Below are 16296 nucleotides of genomic sequence, written 5' to 3' on the forward strand. Positions count from 1 at the left end.
GGCGCCGCCGCCGCCGGCCGCCTCCCCGTAGGAAGCGCCGTTTTGCGGCCGTGCTCCCGCGGGAGGTGGCTGCGCGCAGCCTCTCCTTCGCCTCCTAATGCCGGCGGCCAAAGAGGGCAGGGGGTTTTCCAGGCTGACCGAGGCGGCCGTGGTTTTCAGTGGTTATCACGTTTAAGTGTTGCTAAAACCTCTGTTTTTTGCTTTGCAAAATGAAGAATAAGATGCCTCTTCCAAAGAATTTACTCTCAGGTCTTGAAAGCGTTTTGTAATGCAACGATGGCAAACGAGAAGCTTTCTGTAACGAATGAGGGAGCTTCAGTTTTTGGTGTGTCAGAGCTTCAGGTCACCACATGTGGGAGATGGCAAAAATTCTCATTATAAAGCCTGCAGTTTACAGGTTACATGAATGTAACTCAACATAACACTAATATCCTCTGTTTATGAGTGAACTTAGTTTATAAACATGAGCCAAGCCAGTCGCTGCTGCTGTTTCTGGACTCCTCAAGAAATGTGGTCCAGAGCGAGCGGTGCCAAGGCCGTTTTCAGACCATGCCGGCAGCAGGGAAATTCCCTCTGCTGTGGAAAGGTCTGGGGCAGTCAGGAAGGGAGAACACGTGGAGAGACATAAGAGCAGAAAAAACAAGAAAGCTCCTTAAATCCAGACGGCAGAAGAGGTGGCGCTCAGATGGTTACAGCTACATCTCAAGGGACAGTTTACTCGGTTATCTTAGATTGGGGTGAACTTCCCTTTATAGCTGCCTGTCTTTTTCTCCAGAGTGTATAAAAGGAGGGAAGAAATTAATTTTACAGACTATAGTTATCGCAGTCTCAAATTAGATGAGATGAATCCCCTCCGATAAGAGGTGGAGTCTTCCAGCACTTCATCATCAACAAACATTTTGTAAAATTAACATAGATACTTTGCTTCTTAAACTCAAGCACTGCAAAGACAGAATCTGATCCAAGACATCGTATTTTTAAAGGAATAATTCAAAGTCAATTAGGAAAACACTCCATGTAATGAGAGGTTGAGGAAATCAACATTTAGATTACCAAAGATATGGATAGGAAGTGCCTTGAACAACATGTACAAGTATCTATGGCGAAAAAGGTGTTTGGATGCAGACACCTTCTTAAGAGAAGAATGCATAATTGGTTCTAATTATTATAAACTAGGCAAATTCAGAATAGAAATACGCAGTTCTGGCAATTGTCCATTGGAGTGACACACACCAAAAGATGGTGTATTGCGAGTCACTAGATAGAGACTGGTTGTTTCCTAAAAGGTGATGCTGTAGGTGTGTGAGCTGCTATCTCAGAGCAGAAGTTGGTGAAGTTGTGTGGCCTGGGGTAGGCAGGCTGTCACGGACTACGTGATCAGAAGGCACATACCAACATTGCGTTGTATGCAATAGAAGAGCAACAAGCATTTGTCACTAATGAAGAGATGTAAGACGAGCCAAACCAAGAGAAGCATTTCTGTATTCCCTGTCCCACTAAAGGGGAGTGGTAGTACTTTGCAACATGAAGCCAAACAGAGCCCAGGGTAAAATTCAGCTAGTATTAGTTCAGGTTTCATACAGATACTGCTAGAGTCAGTGGCATGGGGAGCAAGGAGGATCAAATAACAACAGATGAAGTGATGATGTGAACAGATGATGTGATGGTAGGGAGGAAGCAGCAAATGTTGAATGTATGATGACTGGAAGTGATATCAGCATGGACTGGGGAGGAGGATGCAAAGAGTTTAGCAACAGCGAAGACCAGCCACAGGAAGTCTAAGGACTATTGCTGTAGCCAGCTGACAGCATTTATGAATGCTGCAGGAAAAAGCTTGAAATTCTCATTGGGCACCCTGCTTTTTGATGTTATAATACATTAAGAAGAATTTTTGCCTTGATCATCCCTTCTCTGAACTCCATGGTAATTGTGGTTCCCTGTCATTTTTATTTTGGTTGGCAGATGATATGGCACCTTACAGTTTGTGTAGAATTACTACTGTTTCCCTGCTGCTCCATCATCCACATAAAAAAAATTCTCATGCAAAGCCTGATAGTCCCAAATGAGAGGGCCAAACTGGTAGCGATCCTCTGGAAATGGAAGCCTCTTTAGACTGAGAATGACAAACGAATGCTTTTGTACAAAAAATCCTTAAGTATTGGAGAACGAAGTGAAATCAAAATGGAAAATGGTTTTGAACAGTTTCTTGTTCTCTTGCCCTCGCAACTGAATCTGATGGTCAGCACTTCCGAAAATCAAATGGATTTTGCAAAGCTGGTTCAGATTACTCAGTCCCCTAATCACTGTGCCTCAGACCTGACATATGCCTTAACACCATTTTACACCCCTTACTCTGTGTAGAAACAGAATCATTTATCTGTAGCCATAGCCTGTAAGAAAGGAGAAGTCACCAAACTTACCAAAAGGCACAGAAAAACAGGACTGGAGATACACACAGAGGAAGGGGGACAAAACAGATTGTAAAAGGAGATCAGAGGGGGCGGACCAAATAGGAATTCCCGGGACCAGGGAAATGTGGAAAGAAACAGTGACTCAGGGGTGATAAAAGTTAACTGTAAACTATAATGCAGAGACTGTGGGAGAATTTCTGATGCAGTATAGTCATAAACTAGCCAAAGAGCCAGAAGAGGCTTGCCAATACAGGTTGGAAAGGTCTTGCATATCCTTCAAGACCTTGACCCCGTGAGCAGGGTTTCAGCTTCAGCAATGACTCCCATGGATTTTGCTCTAGGTGATGGACCATTGCCTAGGCTATGTCGCTAAGCTATGCAAAGACATGCAGAAACAAGGTTAAACTGTTAGAGTTCAAGCGCTTAGCATAACCTAGGGACAGCATAGGTAGCTAAGTGTGAGAGAGGGTGTGTGGCTTCTGCAACGCTGACCAGCTGCTAGCTTGTTTCTTTTGCCCAGAGACACCCATTCCCTTCTGGCCTTGGTCTTGGTCTTGCTGTGTTGACGGATGAGCACACACACAAGTTAAGATCTCAATGCTTGTAACAGGAGGTAGGTAAGAGGCACTTGCTTCACTGGATGCTCAGCTGCACAATGTGGCCAGTATAACTGTTTGTTCCTTTTTTTAATCATCAATTTAATCTCTCTCAGACACAGGCAATTCTGTATCTGATTTCTGTCAACTATAGCCTGATTATTTTAAGGAAAAAAAAGTGGTCTAGCTAAAGAATTAATGGATTCCTAGACTAATACCTAGCAAACTCCTGAGATTTAACATAGCAAGTAAGAATGTTAAACTGTAAAACTAGCTCAGAGTATGTCAGAGTCCTAGCCCAAAGGACAAACCTGTGTTAAGGAGTACAATTTATTCAGGAACATTTCATATAATTCCCTCATCTTTGCATGAGGAGGTGGAGATAACACGGAGAAGATGCTTGTGTGACAGGCATTGCCAGGGAAGGAAGGCATGCCGTAAAATTCAAAGTTGCTTCCATGGAAGATAACACCAGAATTCTTCCTGTGCTCCATGGAAGCTGAGTTAAAGAAAGGTTGTAAATCTGCCTCACAAGATACAGTACTGAGACCTCCCTGCACTATTACTATACTGTTCCCAGCTCAAGTCTCTCTCTCATTTTCTGCTAGGTGGAATAACACCAACTTCCTGAATTTGCTGTTACTTTGGATTATGTGAATAGATCTGTTGCTACAGACACTACATTCGCAATTAGATCCATTCATTTGCAATTCTCCTTAGAGAGGATTCAATCTTCTCCCTCTTTTTTATTTAATTTTAAGTGACTTGATTAAAGCATATAAACAAAACCAACTGTTTCTGTCCCCTCAAAGAAGAGTTAGCAAAAGTTCATGAGTTCATGGTATCAACATTCCTTCTTTTTTTTTGCATTATTTCAGGATTTTTCCAGTCATGCAGTTTTCTTACTGAAAGAAAGAGGAATTATAATAATTGACAGCAAAATGAATGATTAAATATATAAAAAAATACAAACATACACAAATGCTGTGCGTTTAATTTTAAAACCCTTTTTTCTAGAAAGGCCTGCTTTTTTAAATAGACATAGTCCATCAGGTGAAACAGCCTCAGTCCAGTATTTGATATGGTTCTGCTACACATTTGCTCCTTAAACTATTATTTTCTTTCTGTTTCTCATTTTACATTAGCAACAGTAGAAGGCCATGAAGAATTATAATTCATTTCTATGGCTAATGTTTTTGAGATTAATTTCTCTGCCATGTTTTAGTCTATGCCAATATATATTGTGCCACAATTTAGTGACAGGTTTAGTAATCTAAATTCATTAATTTGTAATGTAGATCACAACTGATCTTCAATCTGTGTCTGCAGATTAAACAATTCCATTATAAAATACCCCAATTTTTTTAAATTAGTTATTTCTACTGGAAAAATTTCTGTTCAAATTGATACATAGTTAATAAGCAAAAAAATTATTAAACATATCACTAACAAGACCAGGAAGAGCCTGTAACAACAAAACCAGTAGTTAAATCTGAAATCATTTGATATTCCTAATTGAAACAATCTTTTCAATGACAGAATGGCATGGTTTCTACTCATAAGTTGACAATACTCCAGGAAGTCTAAAACAAAACAAATTATTCTTTGCTTGTTTGCTACCTGGACAAAGATCAATAATACCTCAGGGCAAACACAGTCTATAGTCAATCTATTAATGTAATTCAAACTGAATGAAAAAATATCTGTCTAATGGCAAAAAAGCACAAAACAACACATTAAAAGAGGAGTTTGTGATGAACTGCGTACACATTCAAAAAACCTACAAAGCATATATATGCATACAGTACGATTGCCCTTAAAACTTCCTTAACATGATTAATTCAGCTTCGAGTTACCTCAGTGTATATAGCAGTCACTATACAATTTTGTGCATTGAATAAAGAAGATTGCAAATAATGAGGCTTTAAATTCAGATGGCTGAACTTTTGCTTCCTTAGTCGTAAATGAGACACTTCATCTTACTCAGCTGATGGGAACTGATAGGTGAAAAGGCTTCCAACAGTGGATTTTAGTTTGGTGTCTGAAACTTGGAGAAACTTCCAGCACCCACGAATGCAGAGTCTGACCTCATGTACTGTAATTAGTTAGCAGAAGCAATTGGAGAAGTTTTTCAGGATGATCGTTTTGCATTCCAAAGTCTTGTGTTTTTTGAGTCGCATTTGATTTGCTCTCTGGTTCACGCTGAAGTGATTGACACAATTTGAAAAATATGTATATGTTCTGGTGTGGTTTTAGGAAAGAAAATAATGCCGGCTTTTCTGTCTGGCATTTCCAGAAGCATGGCTGGATGTGGGAATCCTGAATGCACCCAGGTTGGAAATAATATAGACAGGACAGATAGTCTTGGACAATCCAGAAGGGGCAAATACTGGATCTGTTATGAAGATCTCCATGTGTCTGAAGGGCATGTACAGAGCTATGGAACAGCCACCTTCCTTAAACTGCAGTAATTCCCACCAAGCATAATGCTGATGAAAGCATAAATAACGATCCCAAATTTTGAACCATTGTCTAGGCTACGGGGAAGGAGCAGCCACTGGTAGGACTAGCTTGGGAAATGGTATAGAAAGAAGTCAGAGGATGTGCTCATCAGTGCAGATGCACCAGAAATGCTTCCTGTGTATTTTTGAATATTGCTGGTAAAACACCTGCTTAAGACTGTGATTGCTTCATGTGTCTATTAAAACTAAACCAACTAAAACACCAAATTGCAGATAATTCATCCTTGATGAGACTAAATATGGAAATTTTCAAGAAAAGAAAAATCTTCCTGGAACTTAAGAGAAAACATGAACTAAGGAGATTAAAGACTGTTTTCGACCTTCCTACTTATGCTTGTTGCCATGTGAACAATCATCTCTTGATATTTCTTAGTACATTATAGAAAACAAGAAATTGATACAAGGCGAATTTTTTGTTTAACCATGGACATTTTTTGGTAAGCAAATTAGAATATTTTAAAGAAATTATGCAATAATTTACCATTTAAAAAATTAATATAAAAGGTCGATCCTTTCAGGATAATTAATAGACAGGTGCATGTTTAGGAATTTTATTTAACAGTCTAAATGTTTGAACTTATATCTGTTCTCATTTGTGGTAAGTAGCACAATATACTTCAGCCCAAGTTGAATTCCTTGAGAAAGGTGGAATTCACAGGTGAATATTAGTGTTACCGGAGCAGCCATTTACAGCACAGATTATACTAGTAAATGTAACTGAATGTGAACGGTATTGGACAGCAGCTGTATAAAAATTATTATAGACAGTTTCAATTTTCATAATCTCCAGATTCATATTCTTCCTCATCCTCCTCTTCAGAATGGTCATAATAGGCATCGTAATCAGTGTTGTAGCTTGCACTTCTACTGCCAGCAGTAAATGCAAATGTGGAAGATGAACCTGCACACCAAGACATAATTGATTCCAGATTAAATTAGCTGTAAAAAGGAATGAAGAAGAAGGTAGGATTTTGGATTGGTACAGCAAAGTCAATGTTCCTCACTCCTTGTTAGTCAGAGAAGTAATATTTTTAAAAGAAAGTGGATCTATCCAATGGCTTGACCTCATACCAGTGAAGCTCGTGATATATGTCCCAAATTTTTATATCACATTTTAACATGTTGAAGATGCATTTAATTCCAAATACTAGTAAACTATGAATTCAGTTCCCTGAAAATCCTCTGCACCTAAAGATACATCCAAAGCCAAAAAGGCTTTGAAAACCACTTACAGAAACAAGCTTGCTGATAAATAGAAGAGCCCTACATCAGGGGGCAGATACAGACAATGTGTCTTTATCCTGCATTTGCCAGCAAACCCAGTTTTCACTGCAGTCAGTAGGATGTTATCCTGCAGGACTGGGTCCAATGCAAAACAACAGCAAAGCTATTTCATTTATTTTTCCAAACACTATTGTTAAGAGCAACAACTGTTTCCTTTCTAACTTTTGAAAAGTAAACAGATGAGCAGAAGTGCCATGGTTCAAAGACTGCCTCAGCTCCAACAGCTGTTGCTCTGGGTGCAGAGCTCCTACTAACATCAAAGGGCTTGTGTAGGACAAGAATAGGGGAATAATACTTGTCTCAGCTCTGTGGCTATAAGCCACAGCTTTCTGTTACACTGGAAGATGGTATAATTTGTAGCAAAATATTACAATATTAACAATATTTTTTTTCCCAGAATTCCTACACACTTCTGACTAAAAATACCTAGAACTGAATCTCTTTGAAGGGGTAAAGTAAGAAAAACACACAAATAAAGTTCAAACATGGAAATCTTCTAGGTCATTTCTCATATCCTTCATTTCGATTCTGATAAACCCATACCCTTTGCTGGCTGTTTCTCTTACTTATGCATTTTTGTATTCTTCACATCCAAATAAAAAACAAAAGTACCATCAATGACTTTCAATCTTGCAGAGGCATATGTTGCACCATACTTATTTTTGGTATGGCAGATGTAGACACCCTCATCTGATTTTTTGAGGCCTTGTATCTGCAGCCAGCCAGTCACACCATACTTCTGAGGCCCACCTCTTGCCTTTGAGAAGACAAAGAAATAGTTGACATTAAGCAGCTATGAGACATGATGATATTTTTGATGCTAGCTTCAGGCATACTGCAGTCTACCTGTACCTCTGGCTTTGTTAACTTTTCTCCCAGGAATGTTATTTCTATTAAAAAGAACTTACAGTTTGAGTTATTTAATTTTAGCCCAAACTTTACAGCTATTTCTCGATTTCCTTGAAGTCCCTACTAATGCTATTCTACTCTTTTCCTTCAGGTTCAAATAGTGGCCTTCATAAAATTAGACAGTTTCTTTGCTTTCCTTTTGAACACCTCAGGGGCTGAACACAACCCAAATGGCAGGTCTCCAGAAACAGCATCTCACAAAGGAGATGTTGAACAACTGCTCTGGTTTTCTGGGGACATCTGCCAGAAGTATGCACCTGCATCAAGAGTAGAAAAACAGTTGCCCACAATCATCTTTCCCAGAATGAACTTTCTTTTAGGTAGTAGGCTAAACATTTCCATTTATGTATTAACCCATTCTTCCAGAGCCATACATAAACAGAAGCTTCCATCTTTTCTGTGGATTATACCCTCCCTGTTATTTCTTCTACTCAGACTGCCAAAGCAATGCTCACTGCACTGGTTGAAATCAGGATTCTTTACATGATCAGAAGGCCCCTATTGGGAATCTTTCTATTGCAACAGTATTGTTTCTTGTTACTTGCCTTCAGATAAACTAGTCTGTGTACCAAACGTAGGAGAAATTCGCTGGTTAATCCCCCTTCTCCTTATCCCCAAACATAAGACCCATTGAGAACCCATGTTCTACCTGTACTGAGATATGGGCGTCATCTCCTGGCAGAAACATTTTATTCCCCTTTTTTTTCCATTCAAGGTGTGGCATAGGATAGGCTGACACCTCACAGCCAAAAATGATATCATTGCCTGTGAAATTCTGGGCGTCCTGAGGCGGCATAGAAATCACAGGAGCTGCAAAGAGCCGGCAGAGTACTTCATTAGAAGAGAGTGAGCAAAAAAACCCAAACAACGCAAATACAAGAGCATATAACATAAATTCCTATTTTATATGATAAAAACAGTTTGCCTTTTGCCATCTCACTTCAAGAACCAGTATAAAGAGTCCCATGATTCCCAATGGCATATACGAGCGTGAACAGCCTAACAACACAGACGGCTGTGGCAGGCTTCGACAGCATTTAAAGCTCAGAACGTGTTGCATCCCATTAAAGGGTGAACAGACTATTTAAAGATACATTTTTCTTATATATTCCAAAGGACCTCTCTGTCCTTTCTCCATGCAAACAGTCGTGAAACCTAAGCTGAAATTAAAGGTTTAGTTTGTGTCCCATGGACTGTCATTATGGACTCGACTCATCAGTCTAGCAACCAGTACTAGGCTAGACCTTCGGAGGAAAGTACAAGAAATTCTGTAGTAGCCAACTGTAGAATAACATGATTATAGATGACAGTTCTTCTTAATTTCCATTACATTTGGGTTAGCTTAAAATTTAAAATACTGAAATTGCTAGGTCATAAAAATTGCTTTTCTGTGTACATCATTGCTTTGAACTTACTAAAGTCTTACCTCCCTCAATAATCCATGGAACTCATTGCAACAAGTTAACAGAGTAACAGTATTATTTTTAATAGGTTTTACACTTATCTTTCGATTTCATCTGATGTTCTTGTGCTATGAAACATGACTAATAAAACTACTTGCAATCCAGTTACTTGTATACATTATGTTTATTACAGTTATTAGATTTCTACTTACTTGTTTCCTATCAACCTCTTACCCTCGTTCTTCTCCTCCACTTACCTATTTCCTCTCTGAATTATCCTATTCCACTTTATCCCAAAGAAAAAGCTGATGTAAACCGGCAGAGGGAGCCAATCCAGGGCTTTGAAGACATTAAGAAAATAAACATCTCCTGATGTATTCTCACATGATTTAAATACATAGCCCTCTATAAATATGTATGAACATACTAAATATTAACAGTAGAAGACATGTTCCTTAGCAGCAGTGGAGAAAATAACATATCTACTGTTATCACAGCTTTCCTTCTTTTGGTAATCTTTTTGCATTTTTCCTCATATATTTATCCTCAGCAAGAAATGTTTTTCATTCTAAAGTATGTTTTCCTTCTCTTTTTATTTCCTGGCCAGTTTTTATAAATGAATATATTTTCTAGGCCATTAGACTTATTAGACTTATTGACTGTTTTCTTTTTTTTTTCATAGACAAGATGTTTGGAAATGGAAACTTCTGGTAACTAGCAAAAATATTTTTACTTGCAGTATTTGAATCAATAAGTAGATACAGCATTTATGCATCAGCATCTGAAATTATAACATTCTGTACCAGGTTTCCAAACAATGTTTCTAATACATGCTATCAGATTTTAACAATTGATTTCTGTGCAGAAAATATCAAATGCATACTGGTCAAAATTAATCACAAATAAATTATCCAGAAAAGTGTCTATTTTCCCATTTATGCCTTTCTTGTTAAACAATCCTGGTACTCTTCAAAAATAAGATTGTCAAACTTACTTACTAAGATACTTAAACCCTTAAATTCTTATTCTTTCATGGGAACTGGATATTCACAACCTGTGTACTGTTTCAAGAATCTCACATTCAAATCAATGTTGACTGAATATCTTGGATAAGAATTTTTTTTGCCTATGAACTTATCGTGTAGAATCTGACGTTAAAATTCACATTGAAATATTAAATTTCAGTGCAACTGCACTGATTTTAACGGTACTAACCACTGTAGTTAAGCTTAATATGTAAGAAGAAACCAAAATTTGTACATTGTCTCACATTAGTTTTTTTAATTATTCCTATATAGAGATAGAGTGAAAAAACTTTTTAAATAGGCGGTTGACTGGTTAGTACCCCTGCTGAATTTTGGGAGGCTTTTGTTTCTGTACTACCGCAGATGCCCTGCTGAAGTACTGGCCTTACCGAGATATTCCCAAGACCAGAATCCTGCTGATGTGCCTGGGCACCGACAGGGCTCAGCCGTGCACGGCTGCCTACGCTGGCTTCACCGTGCCATGGAAACACATGCTTAGCCTGAGGGACATTAAGGTCTCATTGACAAATCTACTTCATAGTTGTTCACATATGAGAAATTTGTCTAGCACTGCCTACCATACGCTAAGGTGAACTCCACACTAGACATACATGTTTCTTCATTAAACGTAAAGAGCATCTAGATGATAGCTCAGCTGGAAATGTCTAGATGCCGTGCGAGTCCCACCCAACTGAGTACACGCAAACATGTGCTTTAGGGCTCTGCTGGACAAGGGCAGACCAGCTTGGCATCATGTGAGCTCAAACTCACAGCAGATAGGAAAGAGCACAGTTTTGATCAGATCAGACTGCCTTTCTGAATCTGAACAGTCACCAAATACTCACATTATTTAACCAAACTTGAAGTACCTTCAGAAATAACAAAACACAAGTATTACAGCAGAAAAGTGAAGTCATGGTCTAGTATTTTAAGAGAAAATTTCAAACTTCATTTTTGAGTGTTTTGTATTTTGTGTTCAGCCAGCTTCACCCATGCATACCTCTACGTACTTTTTATATAACTGCGTCTTTGAAAAACAGATCTTTACTGGTATGATAACCAATCATTTTAGTGCCAAGAGTACATAAATTTTTCTTGATAGCTATAGACTGCATCCTAATACCTCCATGTCTGATTTGATGAAAATGGCAGAAATTTTGGTGAGTTAGTTTGGTTTTTACCCCAAATTTACATTTAAAACAAACTGTTATGTGGCACAGCTAATTATAGCGAGAATCACTGCTAGATTGTTCTGTTGCTTTGCTAAATCATCAGCAAGAGAGGTTTGAATGGGGATGGATTAAGTGTGGAGAATCTGTATATAATCAATGTACTTAGTAACCTTGGTAAATTATTAGAGAAGCTGATCAAAACTAGTCTTTGCAGAAAAGAAGGGCTTTTTTCACGCTGTTACTTTAGGGAGCTTGGCCTTTTTTTTTCCCCTTGCTTTTTCTTTTTCTGGTGATAGACAAAAGATAAAAGGCTATACTCTTCTGATGAAAGGGGTTTATTGTTATTTATTTATTCATCGGTTGCTGTATACAATTAATCCATTTGGCATCAATAGGACACAGCAGATGCTTCAAAGGGGAAATAACAAAACAAAGTACTTGGAGTTGAGCGAAAGTTATATTTATAGAACGGTACCAAAACCCCATAGTGTTCAGTGTTTGTTTCTCATGCAAATTGGAGCCAGCGCAGAGGCAGTGCCACAGCTAGGTTGCTCCTCGTGGGGCCTGGCTCCCCGTTGCCTTTTGTCATCAGCTGCAGCCATGTAAAATCAGTGCGAGTCACTGTGCCCTTTCACATGCCCACGGTGCTGCTTCAAATACCTGCTGTGGCGACGAAGGGACTTTCTGCTAGACCCCTAAGGGGGACGGAGGCAGGGTGCCACCGTGGTAGCACCTCCATGCCCTGCTGCTGGCCATAGGCTTGACTGAAAGGCTCCAAAACGCAGTCTGTAAAACCAGCCTGGTCAGCCCCCAGCTCGGAAGAGGTGGGCAGAGGAGTCCTTCCATTCCCCCCCTGCCGGGGAGGCGAGCACCCACAAACGCTCTGCTGCAGCCAGGCTCATACACCAGCTGGGYGCTTTTCTCTGCAAGAGTCACTGTTTTGCTTAATTAAACTCTGCACAGCAGAGAGAAGTCTGAATTTTTCCCCAGGCTCCTATGCAGTTCAAGCTAAGCTATCTTAGGAAATTTCTGCGTGTTCCTGAGAGATGGTTTGGCCTTTGGGGGAGATGGGGAGCACTGGGAAAGCCCTGGGGGTGATGCCTGCGTGCAGAGCAGTTGAGCTCGTCTTTACTGCTTGCTGTTAAGCGCCTCAGAGGGGCTCCAGGGCCTGGTGAATGACGACACCACCAGTTAAAAATGCTAGCGCTTCCAAATTAAAGCTTTTTGTACATAGCCAGGTCTGTTTAATTATTCAGCGTTAACCATTGCTTTGAGCCTGTATGCCTCAACACCTGCCTCTACTGCAAAGTTAAGATCAGTTGTCATTTGAGTGGCACTTCAAACTGAAATCTTCCTGGAAGGGTTACGCTGCAGGAATTAGTGCTCTTTTAATCCCAGATAAGAGCATCCCCCCAGGACCTAACAGGCTTTCAATCATATTATTAGCTGATTTGCACTGAGCTTTCTGAACATCTTTTTACTGATGAGCCTCATTTCTCAGTTTAATGCCATAACGGCAAATAAGGAATTCTTTAATGGATGTGTCTCTTGCAACTAGAGAAAGAAGAAAGAAGCCTGGTACTAGCTGTTCATCACTTTGCCTTTTAAGTACTCAATATCCAGTGTTCATTCAATATAAAAACACTGCATACAACCTAAACTGGAGGCAACAGACTGCTAGTAAGGAGTGGGTAAAAGGTACCCAAGTTACTCTCATACATAGACCTTTGCCAGAGATACAATTGTGGATGCAGTTTTCCCAGAACTGTGACCCATTTGTGACCCAAAGACATCATCTACTGATTTCATTTGAGAAAATATTTCATTAACTTTAAGAAAAAAAATTCTTATTCGAAAGAACTCTGCTCACTTTTCCCTTTTCATTTTATGTTCATGTGACTTAGGTGTTTATGAAAGATCCAGGAGTAAAGACTTATAATCATGCAAAGAATGGATACAGCCTCTGAGCAGGAGGGAAGACTCTCCTGTACAACCTGGCTAAGAATCCTCCACTGACAGTCTTCTCCTCAGACTGCAGTTCATGCACTCAGCATGATTGTAAATGTCTTTAGGGAAATTGTTTTGATTTGATTTTGTCCTAATATTTGGATTTCCAAACCACAGGTACCTGGATTTTGTAAAGATTCCTAAATTGGATTATTTTGATATATATATATATATATATATATATATATATATAAAAAATATATATATATTTACAAGAACAGACCTGTTTAATTAAGCCCTATCTTATTCTAGTTCCTCTAGCTCACTGATTACGGTGTATAAGCACAGGTAGACATATGTATGCGAGGTCTGTCTTGCTCTCACTCTATTAATAATAATCAGGTCAGTCTTCATATAGTAATAGTTATTTGTCCAGTCCCCCCTCACCTCGTCATTTAACTATCCTATCTGTTCATCTAGTCCCAACTACACATAAAATTTTTGTAAAAACGGTTGCACACTCTGCTTATTCAGAGCAGAGCTGGTCTGTAGTGGCCATGTGATATAAAATCCACTAGGCTAATATAGAGGCTTATAACGTACAAGATTAAACACTGACTGCTGAACTGTTTAAGCACAAAGTAGTATCGTAACAAAATAATGAAATTATGACAAAAATGCAGTATTAGTTTGTTACAGTTAGACTGAAGCATTTAGTAACACATCTAAAAATCAGATTCAGCTCTTTCTTTAGTTTGAAAGCATCTCTGTACATGTTACCTGATTCACATGGTCCTTTATGTTTCACACTGATATTTCCTCTTGTGGCATAAGCCATGTTGAATTGACAGATGTTCTCATAGGTTTTTCCTTCAGGTCCGCAGACGCTCTCTTGAGACTTGCACACGCACTGGGGTTCAGGCACCTCCCCAAACCTCGCTTCATCGGCATCCAACCTGCACTCTAGGTTGTCTCCGCACTGCCCGTAAAAATGATTGCCCTGGTCCAAGTCGCAGATCTGACCTTCCACATTTCCGCATTCAGGACAGCAGCCACAGCGATCCAGTACGGTCCCGGCTGGACAGTGTGTAAGCTCAGAACAAAGTGCCAAATCACATTTTCCACAACTATCTCCTTCCCTTAGCAGTCTCCACCAACCTCTGTGGTATAAGGCAGGGAAACTCTGAGAAACCTGCACCAGTACTACCAGCACAGCTATAACCACCGGGGGCTTCATCTTGAGAATGCAACAAACAAGCAGGAAAGGTCCTTGGAGTAAAGCCAGGAGAAAAAAAGGCAAGCGAGTGAGAGAGAGAGAAACGTCACAATCCTTTTTTGTTTTAGAATACCAATTCTACTGCAAACACAGGCTTTAAGAAGAAATTAGCATCAGATTCCTAATCTGGAACTGATAAGAAAAGGCATACAGACCCACCGGCTTTCCTCTAATGCAGGCTGGAATGTGAGTATTACTCGCACGGAGACCAAACTGCCCCTTCTGACAGCTGAGCTGAAGCTTGCAGAAAAGCTGTTTGCTCAGTGTCTCCTTGAGCCAAATTTGCAAAGCATTGCTCTATTGAAGCTGCATTATATTGCAGCTATTGTAGAAAGGGGAACAGGATAGATTAGTGGAAAATGAAGTGAAGTGATGTATTCCTCTGGGTTTTTTTGCTCATTGGTTGAAAGAGAAGGTCACAAAAAGACAAACGTGGGTAGAAAGTAGCACCCCAGGTATCAGGATATGCCCATAGGGCTGAAGCCGTGCTCTGGAGTCTGGAACAAGGTTTAACACCAAATTTCACCCATTAACACTCTCAGCTACCTGTTTCTGAATTAACAATTTGCTTACGGACTCTTTACAAGCGAGAGACAACCCAGGACAGCTGGAATTGGCTTTGAGCTCTTGGATTTAAGCTGATGGGTGCTTAGACCCATTGAAGAACCCATTGTTCTCGCTCCAGTTAGCTTCTTTTCGGTGTTTATGGGTTGGTTTGCCACCCAAAATAATGTGGTCCACATGTTTGGCTCTCAAAACAAAGTGCAAGTGGTTTAGAGTGCGGGCCAACCCAAGCGAGCTGCCGCAGCGTCTTCAGAGCACGGCAGAAGCAGGCTGTGCTGAAGTTAGATACCTCACTCATCTCTCCAGAGCACTTTTCTGCTTCTGTTTCCTATTGATGTACTTACATGGGGAATTATGAAGGAAGATGAAGGAGGTGATTGCGATTTACCCTGTATTTTTTCTGTACATGAGCTTCCATTGATTTAGGGAGATAGGCTTGCAGAGTCATTTCTGGCCCTGTCTTATGCTTTGCTTTGTAGAGCTGAGGATTTGGGTATGCTCCCTGCTATTCCTACCTCATAGCAGAAAGCTCCCCTCCCTCACAGTGCAAAGTGGAAGATGTCTCATCTGCTGTGTTACCACTGTTCAAAGCACGTGCAGCTCAGTGGAGACACATCTTACTATCCATTGGAGACAGAGGTGAAGCATCTTGGATTCATATACCCTGCAGGCATAGCTCAATATCAAGGGTCAAGGATCACCACTCCTTACAAATGAAACATCTTTGTGTGCTAGTTAGCCTAAAATCACTCTATGTGCATACAAGGTAAAGGCTTAAAAAGTTCATTTACAACTATAAATAAGACTAAGACACCGTTAAAAAGGCAAATGAAATAAAAGAGAAATCATTCTTACATCTACTTGCCCCAAAATCATACACAAGTGACTTTTTTCTACTTTTCTTTATCCGTTTCGCTTAGCTGCTTACTTAAGCGCAGATAAGGATGCCTTTTGTTGTACCAGCCTTACCTCCTCTGGTCATGTCTGTAAGGGCAAATCTTAAGGGGAACGTATGTTTACTGTCCTTCTCAAACATATTTGTGGCATTTTCCTGAGTCCAGCTTCACACCTTCTGCATCAGCAGAGCTTACCTCAAGCCTCAATATGAGTAGGAGATTGTTTTGAGATCACTTCCCTTTCCAAACACTGCATGTAGTGCGATGTCTCCCTTGCCTGCCTTGGTGGAG

At 39.8% G+C, this 16296-nt stretch overlaps 1 protein-coding gene across 1 annotated transcript; it reads right to left on the reverse strand.

Annotated features, from left to right (window-relative positions):
• Positions 1-6072: 6072 nt before the first annotated feature.
• LOC112963887 (kazal-type serine protease inhibitor domain-containing protein 1-like) lies at positions 6073-14763 on the reverse strand. Its single transcript, XM_026061331.1, has 4 exons — positions 14050-14763; positions 8372-8532; positions 7426-7570; positions 6073-6430 (listed from the first exon to the last, which is right to left on the reverse strand). Exons 1-4 carry the CDS (start codon positions 14504-14506, stop codon positions 6300-6302), a joined length of 894 nt encoding a protein of 297 aa, XP_025917116.1. The 5' UTR covers positions 14507-14763; the 3' UTR covers positions 6073-6299.
• Positions 14764-16296: the final 1533 nt, after the last annotated feature.

The sequence above is a fragment of the Apteryx rowi genome, unplaced genomic scaffold (genome assembly GCF_003343035.1).
Source record: "Apteryx rowi isolate R43461 unplaced genomic scaffold, aptRow1 scaffold_18, whole genome shotgun sequence".
NCBI classification, from domain to species: Eukaryota; Metazoa; Chordata; class Aves; order Apterygiformes; family Apterygidae; genus Apteryx; species Apteryx rowi.

Coding starts and splice junctions, on each gene's coding strand:
- LOC112963887 (XM_026061331.1), bottom strand. CDS start 14,506: ATGAAGCCCCCGGTGGTTATAGCTGTGCTGGTAGTACTGGTGCAGGTT. Junction 7,571..8,371: donor ACGCCCATATCTCAGTACAG/GTAGAACATGGG, acceptor GTCTTCTCAAAG/GCAAGAGGTGGGCCTCAGAA. Junction 6,431..7,425: donor AAGATTGAAAGTCATTGATG/GTACTTTTGTTT, acceptor CTTGGTGTGCAG/GTTCATCTTCCACATTTGCA.